A 24,141-nucleotide genomic window follows, 5' to 3' on the forward strand; every position below is an offset into this window, starting at 1 on the left:
GACAACACCACCACCTCACACAAACTGGTCTTATCCGATCGACCAGCCAAACCCCACAAAAGATACGCCGCCGACCTGCATCTCTCTCTCTCTCTCTCTCGATCGTGTAAGCCAAACCCACAAAAGATACGCCGCCTACCTGCATGTTGATGGAATACTCTCTCTCTCTCTCTCTCTTTCTCTCTCATTCTCTCTCTAAAGCATGTCTTTCTCCTCTTCCAATTAGTTATCAGTCCCTACAATTCGCCTCCACCACAGCCTTGGGTGCACTGCATGTAATCCCACAATTGCTCGGCCCTTTATTCGGACATGGAATCAGTAGATTGTGATGAAAGATTTTGTTCTCCATTATTAAGTTCGATGGGGATTCCTATTTGTGTTGGATGCAACAATTGTTTATGATAATTGAAGCTTGGCTCTTTCTCTTTGTTCTAACATCATCAGGGAAGGAATGTACGTACAATTATTCTTACAACCATTATTTGTGGTATTTATTCATTGTTTTCATAGATTCCTAGTTGTACAAACCCAAACACATTTCTCTCTCTCTCTCTCTCTCTCTCTCTCTAATCAGAAAAATAATATATTTAGACAATCATGTAAAAGCAATAATTTATCCATAATAGATCATGTAATTATATATAGATATTTATTATTTGTGTGGAATTCTAAGGTATACCCAACCAAACATCCCATTCTACTTTATTTTAATCATACATACATAATTAATAAGAAAGTAAAAAATAATAATAATTTTGTTTTATTTTTTTTATAGATTATATATATATATATATATATATATATATTAAAAAAAAAGGGTTATATCGTATAATGGGCACATGAAAGTTAATATGGCGGGACCCACCACACTGGTCTTGTGCTGATCCGATCGTCAGATCAGATCAGATCAGATCAGATCGAACTCTTGTTTAGGATCGATCGTTGTCCTCATGCAAACAAACCTGATGATGACATGAGAGTAGGCGGGGATGCATTCGATCTACATAATTTTTTAGGGTAAAACAAAATGTGTATGTATGCATGCATATGTCAAGTGAAAATTAATCCCTCATTTAGTAGTAAATTTACAAGCTATTCGATGCAGGAAAGGAAGTGAAGAACCCTTATCACTCTCTTGATTCATTAGGTCCATATGTTTCTGCTGGTGGCTTCGATTAATCTTTTTCTCGTAGCAACAAGATGATGTTGCTGCTGTTTGTGCAACTGCAGCAAAACCACACAGCCACTACACACAAAATCATTATTTGATCATTAATTAGACCACCGACAACTCTCCTGTTCGCTTTCGTAATAGGAGAGGGGGGTGGTAAGCTTATCTATCTTTTGATGCTTCAAAATAATTCATCATCCTCCATCCAGTATTTGTCTACGCAATTCAAACCCATATCATCATCATTCACACCTCCCATTTCAGGTTTGATTTTGGATTTCATTATCTTTGTTCTAAAATTATTATTATTATTATTATTATTATTATTATTATTATTATTGACAGACAGCCATTTCAGGTGCCCAAAGTCAGACCAATGGCAAGGAGCATAAATGCTTCTCCACTCCCACAAGTTCATATCAGCAGCAGCACCAGCACCAGCAGCAGCAGCAGCAAAAAAAGTAGAATATAGTTTCAGGTAAAACTATCATTTTTGGTACGTCGTTGGCAGACACAGATCTCAGATGCGATCCGTGACTCCCCAAGTCAATGTATCAATCAATCAATGGTAATTGCCCTTCCAAGCAAAAAAGTTGCTCCTTCCATCCATCCATCCCCCCCACCAGTCTTCAACCCTGAGGCAATAATAAATTTTCAGGATCAACAAGTCAAAACCAAATCACCAGTTTTACTGCTCATTAATTTTATCCTCCATCTTTTTCTTCAAACAAAAAAACTAAAAAGGCTCTGATTTTTAGAGCTTAATTGGCGCACACACATGCATCTCAGATGCATCGCCAGTAGTCGCAACTCGACATCATATCAATCGCAGGTCCCAAAATCCAACTTGTTCTTGTCTCCACAACACCTCTCTCTGCCCCAAGACGAGCTGACCAACAACACGTTGGAAGTGATCGATACCAAAAAGCACCGCCTTTTTTGTTCTCTGTGTCTCTCTATAAATCGTCAAGGCTGACAGCCTAGCTCCGCCTCGTTAACCCGTCGGCTCGAGTGGAGTCCCCACTGGAACGGCCCTGCCAACAACCTCCCCACCTTGACGATCCCCAATCCTCCCAAGTCCTTCGCACCGCGACGACCTTATAGCCTCTCGCCGTCGCGCGCCTAGTCTGAGCTCGCCGGGCTCGTCAAGGTGGTACCTTTCGGCTCCATCGCTCCTTCTGCAGGCGTCTTCGTCTTTCATCTCGGCGTTCCAAGGCACCTGTCTGCCGCAAGGCTGGATTTTGGAGCTCACCTAATCTTTTTCCTTCGAAATTGTGCATTACATGTTCTTTCTCCGCCGGTCTTCATCGGATTTGCCGCTGTCTATTTGAAGAACCTTCCACCTATAGGTTTATGATCTCGGTGTCCATCTTAGACCAGCATGCATCACCAGTTACAGAAAAGAATCCTTTTTGGGGGGTTGTTGGGCAGCTGAGATTTTAGATGAACTGAGGAGGACACTCTGTTCGTGTAGATTTGTTTCATACACTCGTTTGTGCTATCTCCTTTTAGCTGAGATCGGAGATTGAGATCCGCGGGGGGGCACAGTTAAGAGAACAAGGACATTGGGCCGTAGCGCTGAAATTGGTGGTGTTTCATGGCGTCCGGCCCTGTACATGAGGAGACGAACAAGGGCAGCATGTGGGAATTGGACCAGAATCTTGACCAACCCATGGATGAAGAGGCTGGAAGACTGAGAAATATGTACAGAGAAAAGGTGTAATTCAATTTCTCCGAGGATCTGCCATACTTTATCGAAGAGTTATTTTATGGGAACGTTGTTTTCTCTTTCGTTGCTATCTTTTTTGTACTTGTTCATTCACGTGCATCATCTTTCATCATTTTGCATTTCTTCCCTTAGTTGAATATCTCATGATTTTCCCAAAGAAATGCATATTTGTTAAGAAGTCTTGCGGTATTGTAGTAATTGATAACCGGTCTTAATCTTTTCGGTAATAAATCATGCTGAACTTATTTACCGGTTTTTAGTTTGAGGATTCTGGTTATCTTTTACCCTTTTCATTCTTTTTTCAGAAAAAAAAAATATTCCTCTTTTCTAGATATCCATATTGCACATATTTCGATTATTCCGTGAAAAACTGCTATTTAGATAGAGTCTGAAGCTTCTTGCTTCTTTTGCATAAAAACTAAACACACAGCTCTTCGGAGCACCTCTCTTAGATTAAGCTTTTCTCCATTCACTTGAGATGGTGCTTTCTGTGTGTTCGCTAAGCAAATCAATGTGCTGATTGTTCTTTGGTGCAGAAATTCTCATCCATTTTGGTCATGCGGCTAGCATTTCAGAGTCTCGGGGTTGTCTTTGGAGACTTGGGAACATCACCATTGTATGTGTTCTATAACACATTTCCTCATGGTGTTGAAGATGCAGAAGATATAATCGGAGCTCTTTCTTTGATCATATACTCACTCACACTGATACCGCTTCTTAAATATGTGTTTGTTGTGCTGAGGGCAAATGATAATGGCCAGGGTAAGATATCGCCCTGAAAGTTTTAGTTGTGAAGTTGCTATATCTACTACTGCACGTGCAATTAATAGATGTATATCAACTTTGGATAATCTTGTTGCATCGTATGGCTTATCAAGAATCATAATGGTTTTACAAATATGTGAAAATGGGCCTACTATCAGAAGTATGTGTTCATTAAATTTGAAGAAACATTATAAGCAAAATATGGATCTAAAAGTATGGATATTTAGGTTCGAAGGAAAGATATGAAAAGATGAAAAAAATATTCCGCAATAAACAAAATTCAGGCATGAAGTGTTGGTCTTCCTCTCCTGAATAGTTGAATGACTACACTATGTAGTATACTCACAATAATGATGATATTACAACAGAAACAGCATGAAGAAAAATATTGCATGCGATTAAAGCAGTTGAATATAACTTTTATAACATAGGCTGAGCTCCTATTTAGTCTGTGCGCAAGCCTATTTAGATGACTGCCAAAGGACGAAGGTTTAAGTTCATAAATAAGAGTTTCATGTCATTGGCCAGCACACAGTTATAGATAACCTTCAAACAGAATCAGAGCATTTAATAATTCTTTGTCAGGGAGAATCCATGAGAACAATATTATTGTGATGAAATTGATCGTTGTTTAGACTTTAGATAACCTGATGATTTATATGACATATAAACTCAAATTTATAAGACAACTAAAATTTAGAATGAGATAATAAAGTGACATTTGGTCAGGTGATCTAGCTCGGACCATTCTTTCAATTATGAAACATCTGATCTAGTGTCTTTTTTGGTGAGATCTGGTGATACAGATTTAGTAATATTATGTCGCAGTTATATGGATCATGTTTCACAATAAAAACTCAATGCTAATGGGTATTGCATTTGATGCTTATAATTATATTCCTACCTGAACCATTGTGAATTGAGGGGGGTCGTGCTGAGTTTTGATACTAATGGTAAGACTGTTGGTTCTAGTCAAGAAGTTACAGTCCCAAAATTTTTGCTCTAGTATAAACTCAAGTGTTATCATCAAGATAGTCTCTGTGATGAGTGTCCTTAAATATGTGTTTTTATCGTGTGGATGCTTAGATCTTAGTCCATCTTACTTTCGGCCCTCTACAATTTTGTTAAAAGTATTGAGAAAGATTTCAAATCAAATAGAATGTTGAAGTTCCATCAAGAAGCTTTGATCCACTCCATTCTTTTGGTTCATAGCGACTTTATAGCAAAATTCTGTTGTTATGGTCCTTTGTGACTGTTATGCTGAGGGGACGGAGATCATAATTGTATCACATGGCCAATATTTAAATTGCTGCTAAATATGCTTGACACTAATTTTTGAAACTCTCCTATATTCACCTTTTTAATGAAGAAAATGCATATAAGAAAGAGAACGTCAGGACACACAGAGATGCCTTCATGTTTTTGTTCTCTGACTGATTTTATGTTTCCCTATAAATTATAAATTCATCTTTGTCATATGCAGGTGGTACGTTTGCCCTCTATTCCCTGCTTTGTCGCCATGCGAAAGTAAACACTATTCCCAACCAACATAGAACTGATGAACAACTGACAACATATAGTCGTCAAACATATGATGAGAATTCGCTATCAGGAAAAGTCAAGAGATGGTTAGAGTCACATGCGTATAAAAAGAATGCACTTCTTATTCTTGTCCTGGTTGGAACTTGTATGGCGATCGGTGATGGGATCCTCACTCCTGTCATCTCTGGTGAACTTCCTGTCCTTACGTCCTTTTCCTAAAGGATTTTTTTTCTTAATCTTCTGTTTTAAGATCTTTTCTTTTTCTTATTAATTGCAGTATCGTAATTCTTTTTGCCAAATGATTTTTATTCCTAATTTCTTCCTATTCGTTAAAAGAATGTCGTCTCATATAGCAATGACTGTTGGCGTATTTCTCATAAAATTTAAGTACTTAATTAATTTGCCTCCTATCATTCTGCTGGCTTGTGATTTAAAGTCGAGTGGCTTGCATCTCATATGGCATTTCCCCCCACTTTTGTCCGTAATAACATCACTATCTTTGACACAACACTCTTCATTAATTGCTGCATTATGGTACTTTTTGGGATGGTAATGGTTTGCTTGGGTTACATTCTTGTAATATTGCAACTAGGCAGGGTGATGATTCATTCTTCTTTCAGAGGAATATTTCTCACTCTTAAATGCATAGTAATAGAAGAAAAAGTTTTCCCAAAAGCTTAGTGAAAGAAAAACATTTTGATCAGGCATACATAGAATTCTTCAAAGTGCATCCTGCCGATGCGAAAACCCTTTGGTCATTACGTATGAGTCGCCTTGTGGAGATCACGATATTTGAGATTCCCTGCATAATTCTATGTTTGTAAATGCTTTACCAGACCCGCCATCATAGGTTTTCTTTACAATTTTTTCTAGTATATAGAATCTGATCATTAAGTACAATACCTGTTATCTTCTTACCTGTACTGTTTATGTTTTGCAGTTCTTTCGGCCTCAGGTGGCATAAAGGTTGACCATCCAAAAATGAGTAATGGTATATCTATAACTTTGAAGCTGATTCCTTTTTCTGGTCTTTGAGTATCCATCATGTGAATAGATGATTATGAGGAAACTTGTTGCTCTTCATCTTAGGAAAAATTTTGATATATGTTCCTAGCAGATTATCTCTAGGTTGTTACTCTGTTCCCATTCTTGTAATCTAAGGATGAAGTTTGTAACAATCATAATAGCTGGTACCCTGAAAATTTCCTTTAAATTCAAAGCAGAAGATAAACATGTTCCGGATTGGTGATGAATAACACATAAATTCTTTTAGATTGATATACTTTTGTGCTTCTTGCTGTCAAAATCTGGATCATACATCAATAATTGCTTTCCTACTTCATATCTCAATGTTTCAGATGTTGTTGTGCTTGTTGCTGTGGTCATATTGGTTGGTTTGTTTAGCATGCAACACTATGGTACCGATAAAGTTGGATGGCTTTTTGCTCCCATTGTGCTACTCTGGTTTCTGTTGATTGGAGTTATTGGCGCTCTGAACATATGGAAATATGATAGCTCGGTCCTCAAGGCTTTCAGTCCAGTTTACATATACCGATATATTAGGCGAGGGAAGCGTGATAGTTGGGTCTCACTTGGAGGAATTTTGCTCAGTATAACAGGTTGGCTATTTTTAGACTATGACATAGGACTCACAAGGTACGTGATTACGTATGTCTTCTGATTGTATACAAGAGATGACTTTAGTCTGTCCTGACATTGTTTTGCAGGGACAGAGGCATTATTTGCTGACCTTTGTCATTTTCCTGTCCTTGCTGTTCAGGTAATCAGTGGTACATCTAGTAACCATGACCAATCTCTCAAGTTTCTGGTGCTCTAATACTATCTTTTCTTGCAGATTGCTTTTACTACGATCGTGTTCCCTTGTCTTCTTTTGGCATACACTGGGCAAGCTGCATATATCGTTTGTAATACAGGGCATGTGTCTGATGCTTTCTACCGGTCCATTCCAGGTCCCTTCTGAATCTTTTTCGTAAATATTCTTTTTCTTTTGACTATTTTGTTACGCATTTTGCGAGTGGGTGGTATTGACATTTTCTTTATTGTTCTAGATGGCATATACTGGCCCATGTTTATCATTGCAACAGCAGCGGCAATTGTTGCTAGTCAAGCCACCATATCTGCAACATTTTCAATAATCAAGCAAGCTCTTGCTCTTGGTTGTTTTCCCAGGGTCAAGGTTGTGCACACATCAAGGAAGTTTCTCGGTCAGATATATATTCCAGATATCAATTGGGTCCTTATGATTCTCTGTATAGCAGTTACTGCTGGATTCAAAAATCAAAGTCAGATTGGAAATGCATATGGTAAGCTTGCTTTAACTTTGACAATTCCTGCTATGTGCGCATCGTTGTGCAGAACTTACCAAAAGCCTATCTATTCTATTATTGCCTCAAAGAAAACATCTGTCTGTTTAGAGTATACTAAGCCTGGTATATGTTGCCATAGTGTAATAGTGCAATGACTGTTCCTTAATCAGACAAGACCTCCACATTGCTGTTGGCACATATTCAGACAGTTCTCATAACCCACTGTAAAGTTTCAATCATAGTCTAGTTGTACTTCTGCCTAAAATCAATATGTCAATTAAACTTACTATATAACCGTGTTCAATTTTTGTAATTGGATTGTAGGATAGATGAATCATGCTACCATTCGCCTGTGTGATTAGATGGACATTCTCAATTACCAAATAGCAATATAATAGAAGTACTTGTTTGTCAATCACAAAAATGTATATGGTCCTGAGTACTTGCTAAAGTACCAGTCACTATTTTTCTCTGACCTACGGAAATTTTTGTTTCATATGAAAACAGGAACTGCTGTCGTGATTGTTATGGTGGTGACGACATTTCTTATGATCCCAATTATGCTTTTGGTCTGGCGAAGCCATTGGATTCTCATCACCATCTTTACGGCTCTATCCTTGTTGGTGGAGGTCCCATACTTGTCTGCTGTGTTGTTTAAGATAGGCCAAGGTGGTTGGGTACCTCTTGTGATTGCTGCAGCATTTCTCATCATAATGTATGTCTGGCACTACGGCACAGTCAAGCGATATGAGTTTGAGATGCACAGTAAAGTGTCCATGGCCTGGATTTTAGGCCTTGGCCCCAGCCTAGGCTTAGTCCGGGTTCCCGGAATAGGTTTTGTGTACACCGAGCTGGCAAGTGGGGTCCCGCATATCTTTTCCCATTTCATCACCAACCTTCCTGCCATCCACTCGGTTGTTGTCTTTGTCTGTGTCAAGTACCTCCCAGTCTACACCGTGCCAATCGAAGAACGGTTCCTTGTGAAAAGGATAGGGCCAAAGAATTTCCACATGTTCCGCTGTGTTGCAAGATACGGATACAAAGATCTTCACAAGAAAGATGATGACTTTGAAAAGATGCTCTTTGATAGCCTCTCCCTCTTCGTTCGACTAGAAAGTATGATGGAAGGCTATTCAGATTCAGATGAGTACAGCTTATTTGGACAGCATATGGAGAAGTCGATCGACTTAACATCCACTGAGAATGGAAATGAAAACACATTTTACTCCAATGTGGATCTCAGCTATGCATCTTCTTATGATCTTATCCAACCTGCGCAATCTCAAGGAAGCAGTCTGATGAGGTCGTCGGGCCAGACAAGTCAGACTACTGGCGATGAGTTAGTGTTCTTGAACAGGTGCAAGGAAGCTGGGGTGGTTCACATTCTTGGAAATACAATTGTGAGAGCTCGTAGGGAATCTGGGTTTGCAAAGAAGATTGCTGTTGATTACATATATGCTTTTCTTCGGAGGATCTGCAGGGAGAACAGTGTAATCTTCAATGTTCCTCATGAAAGCCTACTAAATGTGGGGCAGATATTTTATATATAGTTGACTTGCATAAATTTAGGGACTTGGCACTGCAACTCGCTTGTCGCGTGACGCCAGCGAAGGTAGTAAAAATATATTGATCATGGTGAACTTACCATTTTTCTCATTGCTTTTTCTTGTAGCTCACAAGCCTTACCTATGATTGTAATCCACGCAGAGCTCCGTCCTGCACTGGAAAGCTGGAGTAAGAGCAGCTCATGAGCCTTGCTTTTTTACATTTCTTTTTCTTTATTGGTAAGATATCAGTATGTGGATGGCTGTATTGGCTGTATAAAGCAGTGAAATTTGTAAATCGAGCTTATGATTTCGGGTTTCCAGGAATCTGTGAATCACTTAAACAATAAAAGTGTTCCCAAATCATGACTTGTACAGAAAAAAATATTACCACAAACTTAATCTGGATTATCTTCCAGTCGCTCATGCATCTGTGACATTTGCCTCGATACGTAGGTACTGCAGAAAGAAAACTTACCCCTTGCATAGATGGGATTAAATTGCTATACCTGAAGCTAAACATTCCATCAGAATGTTAAAAGTTGTGGAAGCACCACAGTCCATTTACTTCGGTTGTGGAGCTCAATCTATGGTTAGGTTCAGTAGCATTTATTTCTCAGTACCTTCTTTCCGTTTGCCGAAATCTATAGTTGAGGGTAGCAATTTGCAGTGAAACATTTTGCTAATCTAATACTTGTGTTGGCTACTGGTTTTGATGATCGATACACAAATGCTAAAGGCTTCAGCAGATTTCATTGGAAATGAGAAAGAGGTCAATGCCAAAAAAAGTTATCTTTGCATCAAACATGGATTGCTTACAAAGAGAACGACACAGAAACGATACAGCCACTTCAAAACTCCTCCCAACTACAGCAAACAATGAGTCTCAATTCCTACAATTTAAATAAAATGGAGGAGACAATTCAAGAAAACTTATATTAATAGATATTATCACAGAACTAGAGAGAGAGAGAGAGAGAAGCAAGATGGGCATTTCTGTGTGTCTTGCATTCATAAAACAGAGTAAACTGAAGGCAAGAAGGTAGATTGATAAGTAGGTTTGGCGCTTCTATATTGGTAGATTGCAGATCAATCATTCAAAGCATATCCTTCAAGATGTTCTTGAACTGCATGCTTTCATACAACCTAAAAAGAAAAACGCTTTACTTCTTTGAAGGATAATTGCCATTTTCCATAGGTGTGGTGTGGTGGGAAGAAGGAACCTTCACCAGAACTCACATGCATGCCCTGTTTCACTGACCATTTTTCTCAATATTATCTAATAAGAAGGATGTAATTGAAATATCCGTGACTCATCATATCTTGGCACATGAACACTGATCCTCCGACTCCGAAGATGCCACAGCAGAGATGTTCTACATACAAAAGGAAATAAATAATGTAGCAGATCACATAAAATAAAAACACCAAGTTATCGAGAATCAAACATCCATGGATTGATTATATAGCCTTCCAAGTGGATCTCTAGAATAGCAAGCCAAATGACAACCAAATTGCACTCATTCATCTCACCACTGACTTCATCATCCACACATAGAAACAAGATGAAGAAGCCAGAGAGTTATCCATCATATATGGCCTCCCTCCTCTGCATTCTCTCCAAGACAAGTCATATTGCTTCTCACGCTCCCAAGAACCAAAAATCACTATTGAGGACACCACTGTTCTGGTGTTCCCTAACCTAATGATTGCTGGTTGCTTCTCCGGTGCTCGATATCCTGGAAGAGCTGTTGACGAACCTCGATGAGAATGTGTAGTAAAAGTGGTTTGAATCATCGTCGAGAGCGGTTCCGAATCCATTGCGATCGAAGTTTCTGGAGTAGCTCAGGGGATCATATTGGCAGTGGAAGGTGGTGGGTCTGGTGGCCATGCACAACATCTTGCTTTGCTTCCTCAGCTTCCTCATCAGCTTCCCAAGGCCACAGTTCGACCCACAGTATTGTTGGCCGGTGGTGGCGGTGGCAGCAGCTCTGCCGCTTCGGCGGCAGCCGGAGGTGGTGGTGGAGCCTGCTTTCCGACCCACAAGGATGGTTATATGATCCATCTCTCTCTCTCTCTCTCTCTCTCTCTCTCTCTCTGCTCTCGAGTCTTTCTATCTCTATCACACACAGAGGTTGAAGGAGAGAGAAGAGGCTCTCTGTTGTTCTTTTTGGCTCCTACGACCAAGCATCTCTCTCGGTAGCATTCTTTTTTATAGTGTTACCATCTACCTATCTATGTATGTACCTATCAGGAGTTCAAGAGAGCCGGCATGACGAGGGGTGAACAGGAGATACCTACCATGATCAACAAGCATGCATGTGCAATGGATGACGTTTTCCGAGCGATTCCCAGTCTCTTTTGTATCTGGACTGCTGTGAGCCATGTGAAACTGTGACAGTGTGCTGGATCTGAGACCTCCATCGATCAGTGTTCCTTGCAGTCCAACAACTACATCACACCTGCTGCTTAAAATACATTGCCAACGGAGAGACAAAGAGAGAGCGATGAGGATCGGCAATGTATTTTGTTTTGCGTTTCTGTTGCAGTATTTCACTTCTCTGTGATTTAACATAATAAAAAACAGTTTCTTCACACTTTAAATTAAGAATTCTGTACCTAATAGGCAAACCAAGCAAAGCCCGTATTATTAGCATTAACATCTTGAAAACCCTGTTTGGAGTAAATTAATTGTTTAGCTAGCTGACAGGTACTCAAGAACACAGTGCCACCCCGATGTTGTGCATCGCACAACACAATGAAAACTCGGTAATAATCATCCAGTGGACTAGCTAAACCACTTTTCAATTGGCATCCTAAGGAAGACGGGGTAGTTCTTTGTCTGGTCAACCAAAAACTAGCAACTTGGGAATCCATCTCCACCCAATCTTAATATCTGACAATGTTCCAAATGTATGTTAATCCTATTCTACATTTCTGTCACTGTTGCCGTTGCTGGCAAAGATGTTGAGATTCTCTGGAGAGGCATCGTCTTGGTATAACCAAGAGCAATGAGACGTAGGATTGATTAGGGGCGTAGCCAGAGTAGTAATACACATTATCACCGGTTGAGAGTCTCATCACAACCTGCTCCTTGTCCTCTGCCCCGAGTGTGTGTTTTTCTTTCTTTTTAATGTGGGATTCAGGTAAATGTCCAAATCCATAGTGTAGGTAAATGAATCCACCCAAGTAGTAGTCTGTTCTGAATCCGTAGTGTATGTCATGAACTTGGATTATTTAACTTGACGTCCTAACTTCTCTTCTTATCATGTCAGTATTGATTTAAGTTCATGGCAGGCCAATGGTTCCAAACTAGTTTGCGACTGAAACGGAGACATATGAACTGGACGTTAGTATATGAGATTTGGATGCATTAGCTGTTTCTCCTCGAATGGACTCGATCATAATGGGAGTACTACTAGTGTCTGTCAGTTAGCAAATGACAAATGATGGTGGTGGGCCTTGCTGATGTGATTCTGAGAGGTGATACTAACATCGACTCCATTTTAATTCCGGCGAACTCCTTGGAACTATAGTAAGTAGTGGACATAAGAAATAGGCCTCAGTATAACTTACGTATTATTATTATTATTATTATTCATGTGGTTTTAACACTGCTGCAGGCAGCGCAGCCATGTAAAATAATCCTCCTTTTTTTTTGGGTTCACTTTACCAGTGATCACGTGAGCTGAAATGAGTCATCCGTCCGTCCGTCCGTCCATGTGAGGAGAACCACCACATGGCTTGGGGAACCATTCCCTCATCACATGCACGTGTATGCGACTGATGGTCAACACATTTCAGTTCTTCTTCGTGTTCTTCTTATTATACGCTGCTCGGACGACTCGTACGAGAAGGTTAAATTAATGTTCCAAATCTTTGAAGAATACTTTTGATCCATTGCAACATATGATGTCCCCAAAGATAGATAAACAACAACAACAACAACAACAACAACCAAGAGCTCACCGTTTTGAAGAAAAAGACTGCATCTTGTTAGAGAGAAAGCTACAACAGTTCCATACTGTGCTTTCCCTTCCTTCATATATGGGAGGAGTTTTGAGGATGATAAATGGAGGGTGATGTTGGTAGCTATTAACTCCTCCTCCTCCTCCTGCATTTGGATGACACCCAGGGGAGGGGAGGGGAAGGAAGTATATTAGATGATGCAATCATCAAAGTCCATGTGCAAGTAAAGTGATCATGTTATGATGGTCCCAAAAGTTCTTAGCGGAGACGGTGGATGGGCAGCAATAATTTTTCATTCTCGAGACAAAGTTCCAGACAGGATTGCAGGCTGGTCCAGCATTATTTACTAGTACGTTTACGAGTCAATGTCGCATCTCTCAAGATCACCTATATTTCTCGATCTCAAAACCATCCTTCTGAACGCCTAAATCTTACCATTTCATCGAGGTGATTTAATGCTTTTTCTTCCCAGCTCTCATCTGATTAGCGTAAAGGTTTCCTCTATTTGCACAAGGTAGGTAGGTAGGTAGGTACATTATGAGAAAACCTTTCGTTCGCTTGTATTTTCCTTTGAAATGTCAGTCTACCTTAAGGTTGATTCTTGTTCATCACTTATTACAAGTATTGTCGTTATACTTTCAAAAACATGTAGATAAAAAGTCCATAAGGATAATAATTATAGAGATAATTGAGTCACCGATACGGATGAATCTAATTGGAGGTCATTTTGACCAAGTTTACTGGGACTGTGATGATTTTTTTATATTAGAATATATAATATAATTAAAGAATCATTAGTACCTCGAATATATATAAAATATGTTTCTGGTTTAACATGTTCTGCATTATTGTTTATATTCTCTTCATGGATCTACCAAGAACTGTGCCATCTAACCTTGGGCTTTGGGAGAGCCCAAGTCTAATGCAGAGAGTCTGGCTGGAATGCCAGGATGAACGCTGCAGGTCATCACTTGTGTATTGTTGATCCGTGAAACTAGTCTTCCTCATGGCTACGTTCGAGTCTTAGTCGCAGAAGACAGCTACTAGTCTACGGTCAAGACCTTGGTCCGAGAACAGTTGACTTTTTTTTGTCTTCTCCATTGTCCGATGCCGCACCTCTATCATTGTATTGGAGTGGTGGGTTGTGAAGGTGGTGGTCGTCGGTTGATTGTTCCAAAAGACAGACAATAAGGCATGCAATGTTTCCAGAATCAGATAATATGATATGCTCTACCGATATAAAATCTAAAATTGCAACAAGTTGGAGTAGACATGGGAGTGCTAGTTACCGAAAGAAGAGGAGCATAGAGCATAAGAAGCAGTGGAGGAGGGGTGAGGATGGTGAGGTGATACGATCAATTTATTAACCGGAAACATCTGCAGGAATCAGCCCAAACGAGGCTTCAATGTCTGTGCACACAGCTGACCCTCAGGATGGAGTAAGATATCAATTGAAAACTAGGGATCTTTAAACAAAGGGGGCAAAAAAAAAAAAAAAAATGTATGGCTGGGGTGGGTCAGATGAACTTTGATGAAAGAAACCAAAAGAAAATTCAGTTAGTCTCAGTTCTTGCAATCCATCCACCAATGGTGAAGCAGAGATGGGAGGTTTGTGGCAATCAACCAAAAAACAAAAACATTCTTTCGATCAATCTCTGTAGTGGTTAGTTATAACTCTTGGATCGATCATTTCTGTGACGAAGGCCATTTCACTACATCATAATCATCAGCACCTTATTGCAAACGATTAGCCAATCGATCGTTCTTCATCTTGACCACTATTAAACACACTTAAATGTTGTCATGAAGAAGAACAACAAAGCTACAATGATCGTGTTTCCGGACCATTCAACTTGAGGTAAGGTGAGATTTTCACGGTGCTATCTATCGCATCACACTGTCATTCAACCATGCCTTCCTTGCCTGACACAAGCTCCAAAATGTTTCCGAAATAGGTTTACTAGAAACAATCATCAACAACATGTTTTGGAATTTCCGCTTCTTGGACTCACAGGAAGCTTCTATGTATGCTTCAGAAAGAAATGTCGACAGAGGCTCCATGTCAAGAAAGGTTGATCTTCATTGCTTTCATACATTACGACTGTTGTGTTTTGCAAGATTGGAATTTTCTTGAAACGCCTCCCTGATCATCATCCTGTACAATGAACTGTCAACTTCTTCGTGTGTATAATGCATCGAACGGAAGGAACAAGGAATGCTGATAACATTTTTAGTGGTGGTTGCAATGATGATATATATGCACCGACATCTGATGCTACCACGAAATTCCCATCGATCTTTATCAAGTGCATCGTTTCAAAAATTTTCCTGGATGATGCAGAAGCAATATTTTACTACTTGGAAAGTTGTTCGACAAGGAAGATAATACAGCAGAAAGATCAACATGTAAGTAAGCTCAAGTCAATAGTTGATCCTCATGTGCTTGATGATAGAAATTATACTTGTTTGCTGGAATCCACATCTTTCTGCAGGTATAGACTACCACCGAAAGAATACAAAACAACAAAAAATTGATGCGATGGGCCGAGAACAAAGGGAGATACTGTTCGACTTTATGCGGATCCAAAAACGAGAGCAAGTTCGTGACAAATGTTAATTCAACAGCCAGTTCACTTTATGCAGACACTCAACCTTCGTCTTCATGGACTTACAGAGATACTGTTCGACTGGATGGATCCAAAAACGAGAGCAAGTTCATGATAAATGTTAATTTAACAACCAGTTCACTTTATGCAGACAATCGACCTTCGTCTTCATGGACTTACAGAGATACTGTTCGACTGGACGGATCCAAAAACGAGAGCAAGTTCGTGACAAATGTTAATTCAACAGCCAGTTCACTTTATGCAGACACTCAACCTTCGTCTTCATGGACTTACAGAGATACTGTTCGACTGGATGGATCCAAAAACGAGAGCAAGTTCATGATAAATGTTAATTTAACAACCAGTTCACTTTATGCAGACACTCAACCTTCGTCTTCATGGACTTACAGAGATACTGTTCGACTGGATGGATCCAAAAACGAGAGCAAGTTCATGACAAATGTTAATTTAACAACCAGTTCACTTTATTTATACAGACACTCAACCTTCGTCTTCATGGACTTAAATCGACAAATCAGTCCAGATTTCGGAATACATCCACAGCAATCATAAGACCACCCTCTCTCCGATAGCTTTCTTTCGTCAACAAGGTAAGAGGTGTATCGACAGATCCATCGGAGTCACCAGTCTTTTGCTCCACCACCTTTGGAATAAAAACAAAAGATAAGAACCAGCTCGCGTGCTGATTTGACATGAGCATTAAAATTATGCTTTATTCTGAATTCAACTTTATTTCCATGTAGAGTCTTATCATTCCTACAGAGGACAACCTTTAGAAATGCTCAAGAGGCAGAACAGAATGGCTCATCTCATTCTCTCTCTCTCTCTCTCTCTCTCTCTCTCTCTCTAGAATTTTCTTTTCCAAAATAATAATTATATTAAGCAAAGTAACCTGTGTCTCCGAGACCACAACACAAAAAAATTGAAGAAAACAAAAGGTCAAAAATCACCAAAGGTCCAAACAAATGACATCCGTTTGCCTCGCATGATTCGTAAGTCGATTAACTAACACGTTGATTTGTCTCTGTACCCGTGAGAGACGATTATGTACATGTGAAGGAGTTCACAAATGTGATTCTCTCTCTACGTTTTGATCACCTCAGTCTATATACAGAAGCATTCATCGGGTTTGGTGGCTATTTCGTGGGATCAGCCATCCATCAGGGGACCATCTCAATTGATCCGACGGTCCAGATCACGGGAAAAAGTCGCGGAGCATCAGATGCGGTGTGCACCTCCACGCCTGTCATACGAGTCTCCGCCCGCCCACCACCACCAACCTCCGCCTCAGGATCGTCGATCAAGTTTCTGGTTCTTCCAAGTGCCTCACATGCCCTAAGCCTTTTCCAGCGTCGGATCGATGCTCTCGCTCTTCTGATGATGAGGATCTGACGGTGTTGGCGGAGCGGAATACAATAGTTCATCTCGACGGCAGGCGTCCCACCGCTTCACTGCGTCTTTTATGCGGGCACTACGCACCGAGGTGTGCCCGTCCCCGAGAACCTGGGGGCCTCAGCCACGGTCTCCGATCCCCTGCATCTTTCACATCAGGGAACAGGAATATTACGCGCATGACAGCTCCCAGCCGACGGGTGGTCATGACTCATCCTGGGTGGTTCTGTGAGGAGACTTTCCTATTCTCTGCAACGGTTAAGACAGGGGATCCTCCCCCTTAAAAACCTCTCTCTTTCTGACCTATTTTCTACTCTTTTGCATCGTACCCAAAAATTGACCTACTTTCTGATTGGAGGAGTCTGTAGGTTGATGTGGGATCTACTCCCAACGATTCGCTATCAGATATGACACAACGAAGCTGAAGGTGTAGGTGAATGCGAGGATTTTGTTTTGTAATATTTTTCGCTTTTGGGCACCTGCGTAGTTTAAAATGTGGAGTACGAAGAACTCCGCCTGTTCGGAGAGAGAGAGAGAGAGAGAGAGACAGGAAATCGCGAAAACCCGTTTCGTTGCTGCACCCTCCCCTGTCGTAAAACGTCGCTCCTCCGCTTCTCTTCCCCGGTTTGCACGCCCTAGAGTTTCTTCCCTTCTCGGAGGAGAAGACGTGAGAGAGAAGGAGAGAAAGAGAGGAAGAAGAGAAGGAAGAAGAGAAGGTCTTCGATGGCGCTCTCGACTCTTCTAAGATCTGCTTTTTCCGTGATTGGTGGATCGCGCGACTGCTTCCCCTCCGATTCTTCCAGGGTCCGTCCGGTTATCTTCCCTTACTACGCCTTGTAGTCATCCATTTAACGTGGATTTGATGGGAGATCTGTTCGGAAATCGCTTCGTTTTCACGACACCGTTCTATTGCCGATTCGCTTCAGTATCTATTTGGGGTTTTCGTTCCATATGATTCACATTTATCGGAGAAAATTGCACATGTCCTATCAATTGCTTGTCGGTGTTCCAAGTGTGCCTTATCTTGGGTTCCCTGTTGTTTCTTCTTCCTTAGGTACTTCGCATCAGGAGCTCCAGCTCGGCTCAGATCTCTTCAAGTTTTTTCGGTTCTTCCCTTACCTCCGTGGATATATATTCATCACAGTTAAGCTGTAATTACGACTGTTTCGTATTGTCTTATTTAGATAATCTGAAGAATGATTTTGCTAAAAGGGCGTTTGTCTTTCCTGTGAGTTGTGCAGTAAACATGTTGCGAGGAGAAGCATTCAGCCAGTCAAGGCCACAGCCACTGAAGCCCCTCCCGTCGTTAAAAGTAATTCTTGATAGGAAAATCTTTAAGAAAATTGAGAGCCACTATGCATCCGATCCGTACCTGTTATGGTGAGCGCTTTATGTGACTGTCACTTCTGTGTATATTTTGTTTAGGTTCTTCACGTGGTGGAAAGACAAAAATCGGCATCAATGGTGAGTGACGTTATGACCTTTGCTCCTTTCAGCTTGTTCATTTTTTAAACTGTACTTGACAGAACCCAACCACACATGACATGACTTAATTGATGCCAGATATTATTTTTTTCCTTAAATATTGATCATGAATTATATATAAACAATTTAAAAATATATATACTAACTCTGCATATACCGACGCAAGATTTTGTTTTAAAAAAATTAATAAAGAACCGAGGTTGTTTCACGTGAATAGTTATGCAAGCTATCTCGTTCCTTTAAGCTATCTGGGGTGTGGCTCATTTGCCTTAACTTGCATCTTGTTAATGATTCAAGGTTGATATTTTGAATGGAAGCTAAATGTTGTTGCCATTTTGCTCAGTACTGGGTATTCAAAAGTTATTATACCTGTAGGATTCGGACGTATTGGAAGGCTTGTAATGCGCATAGCAACCACAAGAGATGACATTGAAGTCGTAGCTGTGAATGATCCATTCATTGATGCTAAATATATGGTAAGAAAACTTTAATTTTCTTTTATTTGCACAATTTTTCTGACAATTTCAGCTGTATGGATATGCAATTAACATGAATCTCTGTGTGCTTTGTTAAGAGAAAAAAAATGGATAAAAGCTTCATGTAGTTTATTTGATATGCTACATCTGTTATATGATGCAACTTGTCTCTTCACATTTTTTTATGGTTTTTTTGTTTTTGTCTTAGACTAATTGTTTCTCTGGCCATAATTTTTATCGTGATCTGTCAAAAAGATTGTGTTTCAGTTAAGCATGGCATGTCTAAGTTAGAAACCATATCAGTATTAAACTTGTCATCTTCAGAGTAATTAGGTAAGCCAGGCTATTCTTAGATCAGATAATTTTCTAGATGAATGATATTTTAAAAACTCCACACTCAGCTGCATCTATTGCATGTGAAAGATATCATAATGAAACACAAGAAAGGCTGAATCAAATAACTATATTGGAAATCATATCCATGTCAACCCAACTTATATAGTTTAACTGAGTGTTTGTTGCTTTTACTGAATGGAAATTGGAATTATCTACTGAAGTTTGCTGCTACGGATATATTATATATAAATAAATAAATAAAATAAACATATATATATATATATATATTATTGGATGACTAAGCCAATTTAACTTGGTAATGATATTTATCAAAAGTAGGGTGCATCAATGCTAATAGTAAAAATTTCATATTTATTTTTATGATTGTATGGACATCAAAGATTTGGACTCCATAGAAATGATTTATTTATTTATTTATTTTTCATTCAGGTTGGATCATGTTAAAATTGGTTGTACATGTGGAAGTATTTAGTCAGTTCAACAACTAGTAAAGAAGTGCAACTGCTTATATGTATGGATTTCTGATTCCACTATGATTTTTTACTTAAACCTTAGTTAGTCAATGGTGATATTGCCCATCTTTCTCAAATAGAAAGATAGCCATCTTGCATATTTTAAATGTTTGCCAATTTCTTAAATTGTTGAAGTATGTTTGCCTATCTCATGCCTTTTTTTTGCTTATTACATACAGATTTTCCCTTACTAGTTCCCCCTTTCTTTTTTTCTGTAATGATGATAGTATCCTTTTCTGTTAGGCGTACATGCTTAAGTATGATTCAACACATGGAGTCTTCAAAGGAACCATCAAAGTTGTGGACGAGTCCAACTTAGAAATCAATGGTAAAAGGATTGCAGTCACATGCAAAAGGTATGTGAACTTCTGCAGCAAGATATAATCATTCCTACATTGGATGATAGGAAGGTTTGTTTTGCAATTTATGTTTTACTTAGGCTGTAGTATTTTGTGCCACATTGAATAAGAGATATTTTGCTTAATGGATGTGTTAAACTGGATTTTCATAAGATATTTGTTTCTTTTTCTTTGATATGTGATGTAGAGAAAATCGCTCTTTGATTAGTAAACTTCAAGGTTTAGGATTTTGTTTTGCTGCTTATTTTGTTTGTACATTATTGCTTGCAGTAAAAAGGAATCATTTTAAAAAATACCTAAAGTAAGGAACTTATAGTGTCAAATGATTGAATGCTCTTCTTTTCCAGAGATCCAGCTGAGATCCCATGGGGTGATTATGCGGCCGAATATGTCGTTGAATCTTCTGGTGTTTTTACGACAATGGACAAGGCATCAGCTCACTTGAAGGCATGCTCTATCTTTTTAATATTGCTAAGTTTTGACTTTTCTGCTTCACCTCGTTTTTTGGAGGGGTATGTATGGCATAGGGGTTTGTTTTTATATACAAAATATTTTTGTAGGGTGGTGCAAAAAAGGTGGTAATATCTGCTCCATCTGCTGATGCTCCTATGTTTGTAGTTGGTGTAAATGAGAAGACATACAAACCATCTATGAATATTGTTTCTAATGCAAGCTGTACAACCAACTGTCTTGCACCTCTTGCCAAGGTTTGCCACTTTGGACTATATAGCTTAGTAAATCATGTTTCCTCTCATGTTTGTGATTTGGAGACATGATCTTCAATGCAATGTGTTAAATACATATATACTACCTGATAATTTGCTATCATCCATAACATTTATCCTCTATGGGGAGTCATAGTATGCCATGGATCTTGCTTATGTTTAATGTGACATGGGATCATAGCTATCCCTTTACAGAATGACCATTTTATTTCTTGAAGGTTGTCCATGAGGAGTTTGGAATTGCTGAAGGACTTATGACGACTGTCCATGCGACAACAGGTTTCTTCTTTTTTCTTGATTGTGGATAACATGTGAACAGAATATCCGAGTGTGACATTGCATTTGTTATCATGTTGTTTAATTCATGTAGTCTGTCCCATTCCTTTCAGCCACACAGAAGACTGTTGATGGCCCTTCAACGAAAGATTGGCGTGGAGGCCGAGGTGCTGGACAGAACATCATCCCCAGTTCGACTGGTGCAGCAAAGGTGAGGTTGGAATGACATGCAAGACATTGAAATGCTTCTGAATAGAATTTAAATGAAATTACCTTCACCTTGGATCGTAGGCTGTTGGTAAAGTCCTCCCAGAACTAAATGGGAAGCTCACTGGGATGGCTTTCAGAGTTCCTACACCTAATGTTTCTGTTGTAGACTTAACCTGCCGACTTGAGAAAAGTGCATCATATGATGATGTAAAAGCAGCTATTAGGTATGCAAACCCTTTTCCTTGCTTCATGTATTCCATTTACTTTTTCAGCTGATGCATTGGGATGCATGCTATATGGATGTCTGATATGCCTTATCCTTTTATATTAGCCTTGATAATTACCAAATTTTCTCATCATGTTTGATATATATTTTTTAACTATTATAACACAGACTACCAAAATAAAGCACTCGAAGAACTATTTTAGTAATCTCATAGTACTCTCTCTAATGATTAAGTATGCAATACTCTGTTTAATTCAATTTGACCTATAGCCCATTGCAAGCTTATCAAAATATATTTGGTTTGTGTTTATTTAGTCCTTATGCCATGTATTTCCTATCCTGTTGTATTATCGTCTTAGTGTTGTCCTTTAGCTGCCTTGTTATTTGTGATGCTTCAGTAATTCCTCAATTGCCTAGCTTATTCATCTGTTCTGATAATATTCAACTTGAGGTAGCAAATTTTCTTTCAAGTGTTACTTAGGAGCTCTATGTTACGTGCATATAATTAAGTTAGCTCTTAGGTTTTGAAGACAATGGCATGAAGAAACAATGTCCCTCCATTCAACTAGTAGTGCATGAACTGGAAGAAGTATTATTAGTGCATGAACTACCAGAACAATAAAATTGATTTTTGGTTGTCAGGTTGGTACGGTCTCTACCAATATTGCTTAGCTTGAAAGGCGATACCCCTCGTATCCAGAATACAATCTGGACTATCCTGTAGAGATGATCACATTAATTAACAAATATGCATGCACAAGTTTCTTCTCTTTGGTGTTTTAATTTTTTGTATGCTTTATTCTGTGATTATTTTTCAGGTATGCATCAGAAGGCACACTGAAAGGTATTCTTGGCTACACCGATGACGATGTCGTGTCCAACGATTTCGTAGGTGACTCTAGGTAAATGTTTAGTCTTATTAGAACATAACTTTATAAACCGGCAGCACGTCTTAACTAATTACATTCTGCTTATTCTTCCAGGTCCAGCATCTTTGATGCCAAGGCTGGGATAGGATTAAGCGACGCTTTCATGAAGCTAGTCTCGTGGTACGACAATGAGTGGGGCTACAGGTTAGAGTCTGCTGCAATTCTACATCCATTTTCTACACAAAGAGTAAACAATTCATCTGATGTGCTTGATCCTTAAATTTCAATTCAGCAACCGTGTGCTTGACCTCATCGAACACATGGCCCTGGTGAGCGCCCATCACTGAAACGTGCCAAGGAATCGGGAACCTGCAGACGTGCTTCGGCAAAGCTGCGATTTTGATGTAGGTGGCCTCTTGTTGTTTTGTTTCTCGTATATTGGAATAAGATGTAGAACGTTGACATCGCTACAATTTATTACGTGAGTTGACAGGAAGCTTGCAAACAACACTGAAATCTATGTGATGTGATCATGTTCTTCTTCTATATGTCTGACCTCTGAATTAGATCACTACGGTGCGTCTCTGTTAAACCACTGCCTAAACCTCGAAGCCATTATTATTATCCGTTGTCATCACGTCATGTTCCAGAAATGTATGTAGACTTCGAGATCACTTTTTGATGGATTAATTAGGATAAACCCTAAACCAAGCCTTGAGGCTTTGGTTTCTCCTTCGCATTTAAGTTATATCTTGTTATCTATATTTACAACATAAATTATCATTTAAACACCCAGCTTGGACAAAAGATCCGTCGGTACAACAATGATCTCTCTCTCTCTATCTCTCATGTTCTAGAGTGAAAAACTCTATTCTAGAGCGAAAAACTCCGCAAGGTCTTCTTCGGAAGTTTCACTTTTCTTTCCCCGATTTTTGCTTATCCTCTCTAGGGTATTTTTTTCTTGGTGGTTCCTGTCCCCCCCTTCGCCTCTTCTATAGTTATTTTTAGAATTTTGATTTTTATATTTTTTTTTTAAAAAAAATTTCTCATGTTGTTGATTGTACTGATAAAATTATCACAGAATTTATCATTGACCTCATTTCGATTTACCACTGAGCACATATGATATTTTCATTAGCAGAGTCGAGGGGTAAGAAGAAATTGGATAAAATTTTTTATTTTCATAAGTATAAAGATCTCAATATAACTTTTTAAAATATAAGGACAAAGATACTAAAGATGACTAATTATATGAGATAATCCATAATTAGTCCCCCGTGGACATTCCCCCTAGCTTGTCATCTCATTTGATGCCCCCCTATGACATAGACCAACATTTTCAAGAAAATGTCCGAAGGTGATGATTGGTAATCGGACGTAGCCATCGAAAGTAACTTTTTTAAGATTCAGAGATAATCCAACCTTAAGGTCAACCTGGACAAGTTTTCTTTGCTTACGAAGAATGACATCAATATTTATGGTAAGTTTTTTGTAAGATACTTCCCTTGAAATTACTTAAGTCTATTCTTCAAAATCTAGGGTTTGTCGATGGGATTTGAGATTGTTGACATGGCCAAAAG

General features: G+C 39.2%; 2 protein-coding genes across 3 annotated transcripts; both read left to right on the forward strand.

Annotated features, from left to right (window-relative positions):
* Positions 1-1,989: 1,989 nt before the first annotated feature.
* On the forward strand, positions 1,990-9,405 carry LOC135672822 (probable potassium transporter 11). 2 transcript variants are annotated; one of them, XR_010513108.1, is made up of 10 exons: positions 2,632-2,888; positions 3,437-3,662; positions 5,149-5,394; positions 6,148-6,198; positions 6,566-6,826; positions 6,935-6,987; positions 7,063-7,177; positions 7,277-7,531; positions 8,042-9,146; positions 9,242-9,405. XR_010513108.1 is itself a non-coding variant. In XM_065181219.1 (9 exons), the coding sequence occupies exons 1-9, from the start codon at positions 2,769-2,771 to the stop codon at positions 9,082-9,084; spliced, it is 2,370 nt and encodes a 789-aa protein (XP_065037291.1). In that variant the 5' UTR covers positions 1,990-2,768; the 3' UTR covers positions 9,085-9,405. The 2 variants fall into 2 exon arrangements, 1 of the variants encoding a protein (XP_065037291.1); XM_065181219.1 differs by having other exon boundaries at positions 1,990-2,888; positions 8,042-9,405.
* Positions 9,406-17,580: 8,175 nt separating this feature from the next.
* Positions 17,581-23,107, forward strand: LOC135672823 (glyceraldehyde-3-phosphate dehydrogenase GAPCP2, chloroplastic-like). The gene is made up of 14 exons (XM_065181220.1): positions 17,581-17,870; positions 18,121-18,209; positions 18,308-18,378; positions 18,492-18,530; positions 18,927-19,027; positions 20,140-20,252; positions 20,603-20,702; positions 20,816-20,962; positions 21,199-21,259; positions 21,370-21,467; positions 21,548-21,690; positions 22,511-22,594; positions 22,676-22,765; positions 22,854-23,107. The coding sequence occupies exons 1-14, from the start codon at positions 17,790-17,792 to the stop codon at positions 22,906-22,908; spliced, it is 1,272 nt and encodes a 423-aa protein (XP_065037292.1). The 5' UTR covers positions 17,581-17,789; the 3' UTR covers positions 22,909-23,107.
* The last annotated feature ends 1,034 nt before the right edge of the window (positions 23,108-24,141 follow it).

The sequence above is a fragment of the Musa acuminata genome, chromosome BXJ1-5 (genome assembly GCF_036884655.1).
Source record: "Musa acuminata AAA Group cultivar baxijiao chromosome BXJ1-5, Cavendish_Baxijiao_AAA, whole genome shotgun sequence".
Taxonomy (NCBI): domain Eukaryota; kingdom Viridiplantae; phylum Streptophyta; class Magnoliopsida; order Zingiberales; family Musaceae; genus Musa; species Musa acuminata.

Excerpts from the sequence above, each read along its gene's own strand:
- LOC135672823 (XM_065181220.1), top strand. The coding sequence starts at position 17,790 with ATGGCGCTCTCGACTCTTCTAAGATCTGCTTTTTCCGTGATTGGTGGA. Across the intron at positions 22,595-22,675 it reads GATTTCGTAGGTGACTCTAG|GTCCAGCATCTTTGATGCCA; the intron begins GTAAATGTTTAG and ends TTATTCTTCCAG. Across the intron at positions 22,766-22,853 it reads GACAATGAGTGGGGCTACAG|CAACCGTGTGCTTGACCTCA; the intron begins GTTAGAGTCTGC and ends ATTTCAATTCAG.
- LOC135672822 (XM_065181219.1), top strand. The coding sequence starts at position 2,769 with ATGGCGTCCGGCCCTGTACATGAGGAGACGAACAAGGGCAGCATGTGG. Across the intron at positions 5,395-6,147 it reads CCTCACTCCTGTCATCTCTG|TTCTTTCGGCCTCAGGTGGC; the intron begins GTGAACTTCCTG and ends TATGTTTTGCAG. Across the intron at positions 6,988-7,062 it reads TTCCTGTCCTTGCTGTTCAG|ATTGCTTTTACTACGATCGT; the intron begins GTAATCAGTGGT and ends CTTTTCTTGCAG.